General features: G+C 49.5%; 1 protein-coding gene across 1 annotated transcript in view; it reads left to right on the top strand.

Moving 5' to 3' along the window:
* LOC135557633 (calcipressin-2-like) overlaps positions 1-17308 on the top strand; it is a 165208-nt gene that overhangs the window by 1540 nt on the left and 146360 nt on the right. The window contains exon 2 of the mRNA XM_064991098.1: positions 5045-5262. Coding sequence (XP_064847170.1) covers positions 5047-5262 — 216 coding nt within the window. The 5' untranslated portion in view covers positions 5045-5046. The remainder of the gene's footprint in view (positions 1-5044; positions 5263-17308) is intronic.

Here is a 17308-nt window from a genome sequence, read left to right as displayed (position 1 = left end):
TATCATTATCAAGCCATATGGTGCCAGCTGCATCACCACCACTACCAGGTTATCATTATCAAGCCATATGGTGCCAGCTGCATCACCACCACTACCAGGTTATCATTATCAAGCCATATGGTGCCAGCTGCATCACCACCACTACTAGGTTATCATTATCAAGCCATATGGTGCCAGCTGCATCACCACCACTACCAGGTTATCATTATCAAGCCATATGGTGCCAGCTGCATCTCCACCACTACCAGGTTATCATTATCAAGCCATATGGTGCCAGCTGCATCACCACCACTACCAGGTTATCATTATCAAGCCATATGGTGCCAGCTGCATCACCACCACTACCAGGTTATCATTATAAAGCCACATGGTGCCAGCTGCATCACCACCACTACCAGGTTATCATTATCAAGCCATATGGTGCCAGCTGCATCACCACCACTACCAGGTTATCATTATCAAGCCATATGGTGCCAGCTGCATCACCACCACTACCAGGTTATCATTATCAAGCCATATGGTGCCAGCTGCATCACCACCACTACCAGGTTATCATTATAAAGCCACATGGTGCCAGCTGCATCACCACCACTACCAGGTTATCATTATCAAGCCATATGGTGCCAGCTGCATCACCACCACTACTAGGTTATCATTATCAAGCCATATGGTGCCAGCTGCATCACCACCACTACCAGGTTATCATTATCAAGCCATATGGTGCCAGCTGCATCACCACCACTACCAGGTTATCATTATCAAGCCATATGGTGCCAGCTGCATCACCACCACTACCAGGTTATCATTATAAAGCCACATGGTGCCAGCTGCATCACCACCACTACCAGGTTATCATTATCAAGCCATATGGTGCCAGCTGCATCACCACCACTACCAGGTTATCATTATCAAGCCATATGGTGCCAGCTGCATCACCACCACTACCAGGTTATCATTATCAAGCCATATGGTGCCAGCTACATCACCACCACTACCAGGTTATCATTATCAAGCCACATGGTGCCAGCTGCATCACCACCACTACCAGGTTATCATTATCAAGCCATATGGTGCCAGCTGCATCACCACCACTACCAGGTTATCATTATCAAGCCATATGGTGCCAGCTGCATCACCACCACTACCAGGTTATCATTATAAAGCCATATGGTGCCAGCTGCATCACCACCACTACCAGGTTATCATTATCAAGCCATATGGTGCCAGCTGCATCACCACCACTACCAGGTTATCATTATAAAGCCATATGGTGCCAGCTGCATCACCACCACTACCAGGTTATCATTATAAAGCCATATGGTGCCAGCTGCATCACCACCACTACCAGGTTATCATTATCAAGCCATATGGTGCCAGCTGCATCACCACCACTACCAGGTTATCATTATCAAGCCATATGGTGTCAGCTGCATCACCACCACTACCAGGTTATCATTATCAAGCCACATGGTGCCAGCTGCATCACCACCACTACCAGGTTATCATTATCAAGCCATATGGTGCCAGCTGCATCACCACCACTACCAGGTTATCATTATCAAGCCATATGGTGCCAGCTGCATCACCACCACTACCAGGTTATCATTATAAAGCCATATGGTGCCAGCTGCATCACCACCACTACCAGGTTATCATTATAAAGCCATATGGTGCCAGCTGCATCACCACCACTACCAGGTTATCATTATCAAGCCATATGGTGCCAGCTGCATCACCACCACTACCAGGTTATCATTATCAAGCCACATGGTGCCAGCTGCATCACCACCACTACCAGGTTATCATTATCAAGCCATATGGTGCCAGCTGCATCACCACCACTACCAGGTTATCATTATCAAGCCACATGGTGCCAGCTGCATCACCACCACTACCAGGTTATCATTATCAAGCCATATGGTGCCAGCTGCATCACCACCACTACCAGGTTATCATTATCAAGCCATATGGTGCCAGCTGCTTCACCACCACTACCAGGTTATCATTATCAAGCCATATGGTGCCAGCTGCATCACCACCACTACCAGGTTATCATTATAAAGCCATATGGTGCCAGCTGCATCACCACCACTACCAGGTTATCATTATAAAGCCATATGGTGCCAGCTGCATCACCACCACTACCATCTCTCTCTCTCTCTCTCTCTCTCGCTCTCTCTATCTCTCTCGCTCTCTCCATCTCTCTCTCTCTCTCTGTCTCTCTCTCAATCCCTCTTTCACTCACTCTCTGTCTGTGGGATAGAGCAGATAAGCATGTTTCACCCATGAGATCAGTGAAATGGAACAATTGACAATTGGAATGTTCCACAATGGGCCAATAAATATAGGCTAATGATTTTAGTCATTGACCTTGTGGTTTGTCTAATGTTCCTTGCCTCTTAGTTAGCATAGTTAGTTTGTAGAACAGTCATTTGATGGTCCATTGATTCCATTCATAATGAGAGATCATTTGCATTACGCCTTGTTTATCATTCTGATTATTTGGAAAGTACAGTGCTTAATTAATGTATTCAATCTAATCAGTCATCTCTCATCTGAGATGATGAGTAAACAAGCATACAAGTGACTAATGGGAGTGGCATGGAGAGTCAGACAGACAGACAGACAGACAGACAGACTGCTGCACCTCAAAGGCTGTTGACTCACAGTTCTGAATGCATCATTCTATTCTCTGGACCTGTTCAACTCTGACTGTCAAACCCAAACTCATATCCTCTTCAGCAGAGACATACATGGCTGTGTGTGTGTGTGTGTGTGTGTGTCAGGGGAGAATGACTGCCCCCTCCCATTGAAGCCATAGAGGTTCAAGGCCGACACCTGTCCTGCAGGCATATTGTTAGCAGGACACAGGATCCCCATTAGAGTGAATGTGGTGCATCTTCTTGTAAATATAATTTTTTTTTATCAATGACAATAATTGCTTCTAATACACCAGATGTACTTTATGTTCTTGAACAGGTTATTCAAAAATGGCACACAGAATAAGTTGTAAGGATAATTGAGTAGCTAATGGCAGCCTGTAGTAACCCGGTCGGCCTTCAACTTGAGTTAATCAATGAGAGGGGACATCACAGCTGTCCTGCACATGTTATGTCTCCATTAGACGCCATCACAGATAGAACAATGACACAGATATTTCACCGGATTTAATGTGAAGCACACAGTTGGTGTTTCCAGTCACTACCAAATATGGTGATGAGAGGAAGCCCAGTGGCTGGCATTGGGAGAAGATGGAGCGAGATGGATTTTGGTCGACAATCTGCTCATTTTCCCATCGATAAAACATTTGATCTTCATACAGTTTTCAGTTTCCAAAACTAGAATCTGTAACAAACAGAGTGGACTGCGTTTTGTAGACTCTACCCTTTGCCAAAGTTTCAAAACAAATTGCGTTGTTTAGAAGGAATGCAAGGGCAAATTGGATTATTGCACACAAGCGCTTCACAGAGTAGGCTTTCCTCAACGGTAATATGCAAATAAATGATAGAACACGCCAATAGGATCTCACTGGCTCGTGCTTGGCTCTGCCCACCTCCTTGCTTATTCTGCCCACTATGATTAATTTGCTCCCATTAGAAACAACAGGCTCTGGTCTATCTTGGGTTAGTTATAAAAATCTTTGATGCCATCTTAACCGACTTCATTTGGCTTCAATGCGCTATTGAGTCTCTTCACATAGGAATGAATAGTGTGACTTGATCGATGCCTTTGTCCATTCATATATACAGCCGTGTGTGTGTGTGTATGTGTGTGTGCATGCGGGAGAGAGAGGGAGCATCCGTGTGTGTGTGTGTGTGTGTGTGCTTGTTTTGTCTCTCCTTAACAGCCTTGTCTCAGACCACAGGGCACAATGCTGATATTGAAATGAAATAGGGCCCTGTCTGTCTGTAACACTTCAATTAAATCAAGCACCCCAGCAATCTGTGTATTTCACTAGTGTTGCAGCTATTTACAACAGTGTTTACACAGGCCAGGAATGATCCAGACAGCCACAGTCACTATCTATAGCCTTTTGTGAGTGTGTTTGTTTGTGTGTGTCCACAACATTGTTTTTGTGTGTGTGTGTGTATGTTTGTGTGTGTCCACTGTCCATAACAGTGTGTTTGTGTGTGTGTGTGTGTGTTTCCACTGTCCATAACAGAGTGTGTGTGTGACGAGTAATGTGCTGATCCTAAAATAGCCACGGGATGTGTGTGAGTATGAGGCTGCTGGTGACAGTGCAGGCTTGCCAGCGGACTGGAGATGTCAGGGTCTATTAATGACAGGGAAACTGTGACAAGCACCTAATTCCTTCACGTCTCCATATCTCCTTCTCACCTCTGTTGTGTCTGCTCTACCTCTCTCCATCGTCCACTCTCACCCGCCAATCCTCCTCTCCACTCCTCTCCTCCATCCCTCCTTCCACCCTTCCCTCATCACCCATCTCTAAGCCCATCACCTAACCTTCTGGCAGAGTGACCTGGGCCAGAGGTTAGCATCTATTGGCTTGGGGTTGGAGAGGTTAACACTCTCTATGTCTCTCTATTCCTCTCTCTCTCTGTGTTGTTGTTTTAACTGCCTGTGGAGGTGGACTGTTTTTAGTCCACCTCGGTGGTTGTGAGAACAGATTCATCAGATCACCATTAATACGCTGCCTAACAACACTTTCCACTCTGTGGCTATGGAATGAATCCTGTCAGGTGCACTTCAGATATATGGTCAAATATATAGATGAGGAAGAGAGGAGGGAGAGGTGGGAGGACAGGGGTTCACAACCAAGATGATGTCATAGTAAAACAATCTGTGAGGTTAAGCCTCAGAACACGTTTGTTATTGTAGAACAAGAGCTAAAGATACAGCTAGTCCTGAGCTCTGTATTCAGTTACATCAGTGGTCAGTTAGCCTTCAAGTGAACTGGTACGGAGGAGAGTTTGACTGTCCACTTCCTCCCCCTAGGAGCCATCACAGCATTTGGACTGAGCACACTCATATCTCTCTCTCTCTCTCTCTCTCTCTTTCTCTCTTTCTCTCTCTCTCTCTGTAGCCATGAAGGGGGAGCATTTATTTTCCAACCTGAAAAACGCCACATTCTACCAGCGGGTCTACCTACTGGGGGGCGAGGAGCTGCTGGTACTGCAAAGCACTGTGGGACATCCCGCGCTGGGCGACAGCTTCCACCAGATCACCGACTTTAACGACCTGCCCACCTCCCTTTTCGCCTGCAACGTGGACCAGTCTGTGTTTGAGGATCAGGAGGGCAAGGTAAGGTCAAACCACTCTCTTCTTATTCACGGGGGAGAGAGTTGCTCAATGTCCCCCTGCTATTTTCACTTAGGCCTAGTTGGTTCTCTTGTTTGGCTTCGTGTCGAAGGAAAAGTGATTCAAGGTGATAAAACTGTAAAAGTCACATTGTCCTCCTGGTCCATGCGTCCACCACAGTTCTTGTGATTTATCGTTTGATTGTTTTCTTGGTACTGTATTTATTGGTGCCCTCTGGTCCGCGTGGCATAAAGTTGATTCTTCTCAGTGGCGGTTCATCTTCTGAGGGCAATTTGCCTTTGGCAAAGAAACACACAGTGAATATCTCTCTGGCCTACTGTACGCCACTCTGGATGCCTGGCAGCCATTTTCTGCATTTATCTGGTGTCATCTCTCCCTGGCTGTCTTCATACTCAACGCTGTCCTCATAATCCACCATTACCCAGGGTTGGCCTGTCAGGCCTGTTTTGTCATCCAGTTTACCCCGAGTGGCACAGCGGTCTAAGGCACTGCGTCTCAGTGCTAGAGGCGTCACTACAGACACCCTGCTTCGATTCCAGGCTGTGTCACAACCAGCTGTGATTGGGAGTCCCATAAGACGGTGCACAATTGGCCCAGCGTCGTCTGGGTTTGGCCGGTGAAGGCCGTCATTGTAAATAATAATTTGTTCTTAACTGACTTGCCTAGTTAAATAAAGGTTTAAAAAAATCAATTAAAAAATCCAGCTGAAGTTGAGATCAAAATCTGGTCATCCACTGTATCTCTAGTTATACATTATTTGGACTGCTATCATGGCAGGCAGTGGTTTTGATATGTGGCTGAGGAGTCCTATAGATGTCCACAGGGCCATATAACTTCTTGGAAGTTCTATCTGGTGCTCTGAATCTCAGCATCTCAGAGGTCAAGGGTCATTGTCGTCTGAGTGTCAACAAGGGCTCTAAAGTGTGACCATTTTGGTTGCATATGCTCCGAAATATTTAGCTGTGCGACCTGGAAACACAAGCAGTGTTCCCCACCCCAATTTAATATCGTTGTAATGATTCGCTCTACCGTTGTTTCTGAGTGCACTAGAGTAAAAAGCGAGTGCATATTCGTTACCATCATGGTTGTACCGCAGCGAATCGAACGGCTTATTTCTACCCCCAAAAGTTTACAAGACATGACACGCATCTAAAAAATGATCTTCCTATGGCGGATTGGCGGGCCGCATTTCACATTCAGAAACCATGTCGCGGGTCGTTCTAAAACTTCTCGCGGACCATTTGTTTACACCTTGTTCCGTCATGTTACTTCATTAGCTAGCTAACGAACAACCTGGTGACTTTGCTAGTAGACTACATCTGAATGTCTGGGGGCAAAGAGAGAAAGGAAAGGGATATCTTCTTCAGGAGACCACTGATCATAGCAATGAATGAATGACTGATCTCTTGCATGTCATCCCTCACAAACATGATGTTCTTAAAGAGACGGTGTACAAATTTCAATGTAATGCATCTCAATATAGTGCTTTTCCACAATGCAGACACCTAACATTCCACGCATGACTTTGTAAGTTTAATGACAGTTATTTGTATAATTTTAGCTTGGTATAATAAATACATGTATTTAAAGGGTTACATTCGTTTTTAGGGCACAACATGTGCTTCAGAAGAAGCTAGAATACATATAGGCCCCAATATAGATTATACAGTACCAGTCAAAAGTTACTATTTTCTACATTGTAGAATAATAGTGAAGACATTAAATAACACATATGGAATCATGTCGTAACCCAAACAAGTGTTAAACAAATCAAAATGTATTTTATATTTGAGATTCTTCAAAGCAGCCACCCTTTGCCTTGATGACAGCTTTGCACACTTGGAATTTTCTCAACCAGCTTCGTGAGGTAGTCACCTGGAATGCATTTCAATTAACTGGTGTGCCTTGTTAATTTGTGGAATTTCTTTCCTTCTTAAAGCGTTTGAGCCAGTCAGTTGTGTTGTGACATGGTAGGGGTGGTATACAGAAGATAGCCCTATTTGGTAAAAGTCCATATTATGGCAAGAACATCACAAATAGGCAAAGAGAAACAAGGGCCCATCATTACTTTAAGACATCAAGGTCAGTCAATCAGTTTCTTCAAGTACAGTCGCAAAAACGATCAAGCGCTATGATGAAACTGGCTCTCATGAGGACCGCCACAGGAAAGGAAGATGCAGGCTTACCTCTGCTGCAGAGGATAAGTTCATTAGAGTTACCAGCCTCAGAAATGTGTATCCCAAATAAATGCTTCACAGAGTTCAAGTAACAGACACATCTCAACATAAACTGTTCAGAAGAGACTGCATGAATCAGGACTTCATGGTCGAATTGCTACAAAGAAACCACTACTAAAGGACACCAATAATAAGAAGAGACTTGCTTGGGCCAAGAAACACGAGCAATGGACATTAGACCGGTGGAAATCTGTCCTTTGGTCTGATGAGTCCAAATTAGAAATGTTTGGTTCCAACCACTGTGTCTTTGTGAGATGCAGAGTAGGTGAACGGATGATCTCTGCATGTGTGGTTTCCACCGTGAAGCATGGAGGAGGTGTGATGGTGCTTTGCTGGTGACACTGTTTGTGATTTATTTAGAATTCAAGGCACGCTTAACCAGCATGACTACCACAGCATTATGCAGCAATACGCCATCCCATCTGGTTTGCGCTTAGTTGGGACTATCATTTGTTTCTCAACAGGACAATGACTCAACAAACCTCCAAGCTGTGTAAAGAGAGTGATGGAGTGCTGCATCAAATGACCTTGGCTCCACAATCTCCCGACCTCAACCAAATTGTGATGGTTTGGGATGAGTTGGACCGCAGAGTGAAGGAAAAGCAGCCAACAAATGCTCAGCAAATGTGGGAACTCCTTCTAGACTGTTGGAAAAGCATTCCAGGTGAAACTGGTTGACAGAATGCCAAGTGTGTGCAAAGCTGTCATCAAGGCAAAGGGTGGCTACTTTGAAGAATCTTAAATATGAAATATATTTAGATTTGTTTAACATGTTTTTGGTTACGACATGATCCCATATGTGTTATTTCATAGTTTTGATGTCTTCACTATTTTTCTACAATGTAAAAAATAAAAATAAAACTTTTGACTGGTACTGTATCTCAATCGATTTAAAAAAAACTTTCTGGTGCTCCGAAATGTTATGTTGTGGTCCTAACTTTTTTAAATTTAGAGCCCTGGTGTCAACACAGATTAGAGGCCTTGACCTCGGCTCCCCCACGTACATCAACAGACGTTTTTCTTGACGTTTGTGAGATGAAAATAAAAAAAGACTAAGAGAGTGAGTCCAGTCCACTCCCTCTGCTTTTCTACTGAATGTGGACATACTTCCTGAGGCTTTCTCATCGAGAACTCTTTTCTTCACTGTGTCCTGTTGTGGTCTGTGTGTGCTGGGGAGCATTGCTCTTCTGTGCCCCTCTCTGGAGCAGAGTTCATGTGAACAGAGGAACTGTGCTAGTCAGGTCTTTCTGCCCCAGTGAACAGTCCCATTTCCAGCCCCAACACCAGCTCCATCCTCTTACCCTGCCCCGTCCAAGCTCAAGCACCAACACCAGCTCCATCCTCTTAACCAGCCCCAGCTCCATCCTCTTACCCTGCCCAGTCCCAGCTCAAGCCCCAACACCAGCTCCATCCTCTTACCCAGCCCCAGCTCCATCCTCTTACCCTGCCCAGTCCCAGCTCAAGCCCCAACACCAGCTCCATCCACTTAACCAGCCCCAGCTCCATCCTCTTACCCAGCCCCAGCTCCATCCTCTTACCCTGCCCAGTCCCAGCTCAAGCCCCAACACCAGCTCCATCCTCTTACCCTGCCCTGTCCCAGCTCAAGCCCCAACACCAGCTCCATCCTCTTACCCAGCCCCATCTCAGCTCAAGCCCCAACACCAGCTCCATCCTCTTACCCTGCCCCGTCCCAGCTCAAGCCCCAACACCAGCTCCATCCTCTTACCAAGCCCCAACACCAGCTCCATCCTCTTACCCTGCCCCGTCCCAGCTCAAGCCCCAACACCAGCAGCCTCATACCCGGCACCAGCTACAGCTCCAGCCCCAGCCCCAGCAGCCTCATACCCAGCCCCCTGCTCCATCCCCAATCCCAGCAGCGTCATACCCGGCACCAGCCCCAAACCCAGCAGTCTCATACCCAGCCCCCTGCTCCATCCCCAACCCCAGCAGCCTCATACCCGGCACCAGCCCCAAACCCAGCAGCCTCATACCCAGCCCCCTGCTCCATCCCCAACCCCAGCAGCCTCATACCCGGCACCAGCCCCAGCTCCAGCCCCAACCCCAGCAGCCTCATACCCAGCCCCCTGCTCCAGCTCCAGCCCCAACCCCAGCAGCCTCATACCCAGCCCCCAGCTCTATCCCCAACCCCAGCAGCCTCATACCCAGCCCCCAGCTCTATCCCCAACCCCAGCAGCCTCATACCCGGCACCAGCCCCAGCTCCAGCCCCAACACCAGCAGCCTCATACCCAGCCCCCTGCTCCAGCTCCAGCCCCAACCCCAGCAGCCTCATACCCAGCCCCCTGCTCCAGCTCCAGCCCCAACCCCAGCAGCCTCATACCCAGCCCCCAGCTCCAGCCCCAACCCCAGCAGCCTCATACCCGGCCCCCAGCTCCAGCCCCAACCCCAGCAGCCTCATACCCAGCCCCCAGCCCCAGCTCCAGCCCCAACCCCAGCAGCCTCATACCCAGCCCCCTGCTCCAGCTCCAGCCCCAACCCCAGCAGCCTCATACCCAGCACCAGCCCCAGCTCCAGCCCCAACCCCAGCAGCCTCATACCCAGCCCCCAGCTCCAGCTCCAGCCCCAACCCCAGCAGCCTCATACCCAGCCCCCAGCTCCAGCTCCAGCCCCAGCAGCCTCATACCCAGCCCCCAGCTCCATCCCCAACCCCAGCAGCCTCATACCCAGCACCAGCCCCAGCTCCAGCCCCAACCCCAGCAGCCTCATACCCAGCACCAGCCCCAGCTCCAGCTCCAACCCCAGCAGCCTCATACCCAGCCCCCTGCTCCATCCCCAACCCCAGCAGCCTCATACCCAGCACCAGCCCCAGCTCCAGCCCCAACCCCAGCAGCCTCATACCCAGCCCCCAGCTCCAGCCCCAACCCCAGCAGCCTCATACCCAGCCCCCAGCTCCAGCTCCAGCCCCAGCAGCCTCATACCCAGCCCCCAGCTCCAGCTCCAACCCCAGCAGCCTCATACCCAGCCCCCAGCTCCAGCTCCAGCCCCAGCAGCCTCATACCCAGCCCCCAGCTCCAGCTCCAACCCCAGCAGCCTCATACCCAGCCCCCAGCTCCAGCTCCAGCCTGCGTCAGTCAGAGAAGAGACATTAGCTGGTCGGCCACACCACTGCTTTGATCCTCACGCTGTGCGACAGCTGCATACAGAAGCCATTCCTCCAGGACAGCGGCAGGCTAAAGGTGATCCATCACTCATGAGTCACACGTACTGACATACACACGCCTGGACACGACTGGACTGGCCTCTTGGGACTGGACTCGACTGGGTTGGGATGGTATAGGATGGACTGTCTCTTAGAGTGGATAATGGGAGGAAGAAAAGCAATGAAGGGAGAGGAGAGGAAAGGGCAGGATATTAGGTCTAAGGAGTGGAGGGAGGGAGGAAGAGGAGGATGCATTCGACTGACATGATTTGAGTGACGGTAATATACGTAAAACATACACGTTGCCATGACAACCACTTTAAGCATTCCATTTCCCTCTATAATGAGCCCTAATGAACCTTCACACCAGTCTGCCAGTGAGGCAGCATTACCCAGGGCCTCTGCTTCTACTGACTGATCTACCAGGGTGAAGTCAGTCCAACAACACCTGGATGTTTCCCTCTCGGTTTTTCTCCCTGATTTGCCTCGCCGTCAGATTTATTTGTGTGAAGCATAGTTTCTGTTTGCACCTGAGCCAGAATCAATTTAACAGGCTATGTGATAAGATTACTTTGATGAAAATCCCTGGGTGATGAATCATGACTATTTATAGCTGCATAGTGTTAGCTATTAGCCTGTCTCTAATAATAGTTCAGTCTGTCTGGGGACTGGGGGTGGAAAATCAGTCAGTCCTAAAGCCCCAGTGGACTGCAATGGAATTTGGAGTGTCATTATTGGCCCCCTCGGTTCCAAGTTCCAACGACTTGATTTACCTCTAAGTGTCCTCTCAGTTGAGTCTCCAGACTGTTTCCAGGACCAGGGGTTAGACAGACATTTTTAGAGCTTAAGGATATTTAAACCAGAGATTTGCACCTCCAAGACTAATACTAAATTGGATGGAGTCCCTGGTTCCATTTGTGTGCCACATACCTTTTCCTTTGGTCCCTCTCTACACAGGGTCTTTTCTCAATCGATAGTATTGATCGTCAGCTTGGAAATGTCAAGGTACAGCGAAGGAGTCTGAGTATGATTCATAACCAGGTCGATGGGGACTGACTGACGTGGCATTGCAGATGACAGTGAAGCCAGATTGCGGTTGACAGGGAGAGGTCATGAGACTGACGTGACATTGCAGATGACAGTGAAGCCAGATTGCGGTTGACAGTGAGAGGTCATGAGACTGACGTGACATTGCGGTTGACAGTGAAGCCAGATTGCGGTTGACAGGGAGAGGTCATGAGACTGACGTGACATTGCGGTTGACAGTGAAGCCAGATTGCGGTTGACAGGGAGAGGTCATGAGACTGACGTGACATTGTGGTTGACAGTGAAGCCAGATTGCGGTTGACAGGGAGAGGTCATGAGACTGACGTGACATTGCGGTTGACAGGGAGAGGTCATGAGACTGACGTGGCATTGCAGATGACAGTGAAGCCAGATTGCGGTTGACAGGGAGAGGTCATGAGACTGACGTGACATTGCGGTTGACAGTGAAGCCAGATTGCGGTTGACAAGGAGAGGTCATGAGACAGACGTGGCATTGCGGTTGACAGTGAAGCCAGATTGCGGTTGATGGGGAGAGGTCATGAGACTGACGTGACATTGCAGATGACAGTGAAGCCAGATTGCGGTTGACAGGGAGAGGTCATGAGACTGACGTGACATTGCAGATGACAGTGAAGCCAGATTGCGGTTGACAGGGAGAGGTCATGAGACTGACGTGACATTGCAGATGACAGTGAAGCCAGATTGCGGTTGACAGGGAGAGGTCATGAGACTGACGTGACATTGCAGATGACAGTGAAGCCAGATTGCGGTTGATGGGGAGAGGTCATGAGACTGACGTGACATTGCGGTTGACAGTGAAGCCAGATTGCGGTTGACAGGGAGAGGTCATGAGACTGACGTGACATTGCGGTTGACAGTGAAGCCAGATTGCGGGTTGACAGAGAGAGGTCATGAGACTGACGTGACATTGTGGTTGACAGTGAAGCCAGATTGCGGTTGACAGGGAGAGGTCATGAGACTGACGTGACATTGCGGTTGACAGGGAGAGGTCATGAGACTGACGTGGCATTGCGGATGACAGTGAAGCCAGATTGCGGTTGACAGGGAGAGGTCATGAGACTGACGTGACATTGCGGATGACAGTGAAGCCAAATTGCGGTTGACAGGGAGAGGTCATGAGACTGACGTGACATTGCGGTTGACAGTGAAGCCAGATTGCGGTTGACAGGGAGAGGTCATGAGACTGACGTGACATTGCGGTTGACAGTGAAGCCAGATTGCGGTTGACAGTGAGAGGTCATGAGACTGACGTGACATTGCGGATGACAGTGAAGCCAGATTGCGGTTGACAGGGAGAGGTCATGAGACTGACGTGACATTGCGGTTGACAGTGAAGCCAGATTGCGGTTGACAGGGAGAGGTCATGAGACTGACGTGACATTGCGGTTGACAGTGAAGCCAGATTGCGGGTTGACAGAGAGAGGTCATGAGACTGACGTGACATTGTGGTTGACAGTGAAGCCAGATTGCGGTTGACAGGGAGAGGTCATGAGACTGACGTGACATTGCGGTTGACAGGGAGAGGTCATGAGACTGACGTGGCATTGCAGATGACAGTGAAGCCAGATTGCGGTTGACAAGGAGAGGTCATGAGACAGACGTGACATTGCGGTTGACAGTGAAGCCAAATTGCGGTTGACAGGGAGAGGTCATGAGACTGACGTGACATTGCAGATGACAGTGAAGCCAGATTGCGGTTGACAGGGAGAGGTCATGAGACTGACGTGACATTGCAGATGACAGTGAAGCCAGATTGCGGTTGACAGGGAGAGGTCATGAGACTGACGTGACATTGCGGTTGACAGTGAAGCCAGATTGCGGTTGACAGGGAGAGGTCATGAGACTGACGTGACATTGTGGTTGACAGTGAAGCCAGATTGCGGTTGACAGGGAGAGGTCATGAGACTGACGTGACATTGCGGTTGACAGGGAGAGGTCATGAGACTGACGTGGCATTGCAGATGACAGTGAAGCCAGATTGCGGTTGACAGGGAGAGGTCATGAGACTGACGTGACATTGCGGTTGACAGTGAAGCCAGATTGCGGTTGACAAGGAGAGGTCATGAGACAGACGTGACATTGCGGTTGACAGTGAAGCCAGATTGCGGTTGATGGGGAGAGGTCATGAGACTGACGTGACATTGCAGATGACAGTGAAGCCAGATTGCGGTTGACAGGGAGAGGTCATGAGACTGACGTGACATTGCAGATGACAGTGAAGCCAGATTGCGGTTGACAGGGAGAGGTCATGAGACTGACGTGACATTGCAGATGACAGTGAAGCCAGATTGCGGTTGACAGGGAGAGGTCATGAGACTGACGTGACATTGCAGATGACAGTGAAGCCAGATTGCGGTTGACGGGGAGAGGTCATGAGACTGACGTGACATTGCAGATGACAGTGAAGCCAGATTGCGGTTGACAGGGAGAGGTCATGAGACTGACGTGACATTGCAGATGACAGTGAAGCCAGATTGCGGTTGACAGTGAGAGGTCATGAGACTGACGTGACATTGCGGATGACAGTGAAGCCAGATTGCGGTTGACAGGGAGAGGTCATGAGACTGACGTGACATTGCGGATGACAGTGAAGCCAAATTGCGGTTGACAGGGAGAGGTCATGAGACTGACGTGACATTGCGGTTGACAGTAAAGCCAGATTGCGGTTGACAGGGAGAGGTCATGAGACTGACGTGACATTGCGGTTGACAGTGAAGCCAGATTGCGGTTGACAGTGAGAGGTCATGAGACTGACGTGACATTGCGGATGACAATGAAGCCAGATTGCGGTTGACAGGGAGAGGTCATGAGACTGACGTGACATTGCGGTTGACAGTGAAGCCAGATTGCGGTTGACAGGGAGAGGTCATGAGACTGACGTGACATTGCGGTTGACAGTGAAGCCAGATTGCGGGTTGACAGAGAGAGGTCATGAGACTGACGTGACATTGTGGTTGACAGTGAAGCCAGATTGCGGTTGACAGGGAGAGGTCATGAGACTGACGTGACATTGCGGTTGACAGGGAGAGGTCATGAGACTGACGTGGCATTGCGGATGACAGTGAAGCCAGATTGCGGTTGACAGGGAGAGGTCATGAGACTGACGTGACATTGCGGATGACAGTGAAGCCAAATTGCGGTTGACAGGGAGAGGTCATGAGACTGACGTGACATTGCGGTTGACAGTGAAGCCAGATTGCGGTTGACAGGGAGAGGTCATGAGACTGACGTGACATTGCGGTTGACAGTGAAGCCAGATTGCGGTTGACAGTGAGAGGTCATGAGACTGACGTGACATTGCGGATGACAGTGAAGCCAGATTGCGGTTGACAGGGAGAGGTCATGAGACTGACGTGACATTGCGGTTGACAGTGAAGCCAGATTGCGGTTGACAGGGAGAGGTCATGAGACTGACGTGACATTGCGGTTGACAGTGAAGCCAGATTGCGGGTTGACAGAGAGAGGTCATGAGACTGACGTGACATTGCGGTTGACAGTGAAGCCAGATTGCGGTTCACAAGGAGAGGTCATGAGACAGACGTGACATTGCGGTTGACAGTGAAGCCAAATTGCGGTTGACAGGGAGAGGTCATGAGACTGACGTGACATTGCAGATGACAGTGAAGCCAGATTGCGGTTGACAGGGAGAGGTCATGAGACTGACGTGACATTGCAGATGACAGTGAAGCCAGATTGCGGTTGATAGGGAGAGGTCATGAGACTGACGTGACATTGCGGTTGACAGTGAAGCCAGATTGCGGTTGACAGTGAGAGGTCATGAGACTGACGTGACATTGCGGATGACAGTGAAGCCAGATTGCGGTTGACAGGGAGAGGTCATGAGACTGACGTGACATTGCGGTTGACAGTGAAGCCAGATTGCGGTTGACAGGGAGAGGTCATGAGACTGACGTGACATTGCGGTTGACAGTGAAGCCAGATTGCGGGTTGACAGAGAGAGGTCATGAGACTGACGTGACATTGTGGTTGACAGTGAAGCCAGATTGCGGTTGACAGGGAGAGGTCATGAGACTGACGTGACATTGCGGTTGACAGGGAGAGGTCATGAGACTGACGTGGCATTGCAGATGACAGTGAAGCCAGATTGCGTGGTTGACAAGGAGAGGTCATGAGACAGACGTGACATTGCGGTTGACAGTGAAGCCAAATTGCGGTTGACAGGGAGAGGTCATGAGACTGACGTGACATTGCAGATGACAGTGAAGCCAGATTGCGGTTGACAGGGAGAGGTCATGAGACTGACGTGACATTGCAGATGACAGTGAAGCCAGATTGCGGTTGACAGGGAGAGGTCATGAGACTGACGTGACATTGCGGTTGACAGTGAAGCCAGATTGCGGTTGACAGGGAGAGGTCATGAGACTGACGTGACATTGTGGTTGACAGTGAAGCCAGATTGCGGTTGACAGGGAGAGGTCATGAGACTGACGTGACATTGCGGTTGACAGGGAGAGGTCATGAGACTGACGTGGCATTGCAGATGACAGTGAAGCCAGATTGCGGTTGACAGGGAGAGGTCATGAGACTGACGTGACATTGCGGTTGACAGTGAAGCCAGATTGCGGTTGACAAGGAGAGGTCATGAGACAGACGTGACATTGCGGTTGACAGTGAAGCCAGATTGCGGTTGATGGGGAGAGGTCATGAGACTGACGTGACATTGCAGATGACAGTGAAGCCAGATTGCGGTTGACAGGGAGAGGTCATGAGACTGACGTGACATTGCAGATGACAGTGAAGCCAGATTGCGGTTGACAGGGAGAGATCATGAGACTGACGTGACATTGCAGATGACAGTGAAGCCAGATTGCGGTTGACAGGGAGAGGTCATGAGACTGACGTGACATTGCAGATGACAGTGAAGCCAGATTGCGGTTGACAGGGAGAGGTCATGAGACTGACGTGACATTGCAGATGACAGTGAAGCCAGATTGCGGTTGATGGGGAGAGGTCATGAGACTGACGTGACATTGCAGATGACAGTGAAGCCAGATTGCGGTTGACAGGGAGAGGTCATGAGACTGACGTGACATTGCAGATGACAGTGAAGCCAGATTGCGGTTGACAGTGAGAGGTCATGAGACTGACGTGACATTGCGGATGACAGTGAAGCCAGATTGCGGTTGACAGGGAGAGGTCATGAGACTGACGTGACATTGCGGATGACAGTGAAGCCAAATTGCGGTTGACAGGGAGAGGTCATGAGACTGACGTGACATTGCGGTTGACAGTGAAGCCAGATTGCGGTTGACAGGGAGAGGTCATGAGACTGACGTGACATTGCGGTTGACAGTGAAGCCAGATTGCGGTTGACAGTGAGAGGTCATGAGACTGACGTGACATTGCGGATGACAATGAAGCCAGATTGCGGTTGACAGGGAGAGGTCATGAGACTGACGTGACATTGCGGTTGACAGTGAAGCCAGATTGCGGTTGACAGGGAGAGGTCATGAGACTGACGTGACATTGCGGTTGACAGTGAAGCCAGATTGCGGGTTGACAGAGAGAGGTCATGAGACTGACGTGACATTGTGGTTGACAGTG

Source organism: Oncorhynchus masou, chromosome 16 (genome assembly GCF_036934945.1).
Source record: "Oncorhynchus masou masou isolate Uvic2021 chromosome 16, UVic_Omas_1.1, whole genome shotgun sequence".
Lineage (NCBI taxonomy): Eukaryota > Metazoa > Chordata > Actinopteri > Salmoniformes > Salmonidae > Oncorhynchus > Oncorhynchus masou.
The sequence above is the reverse complement of the archived record's forward strand: the minus strand, read 5'-3'. Positions and strand labels throughout refer to the sequence as shown.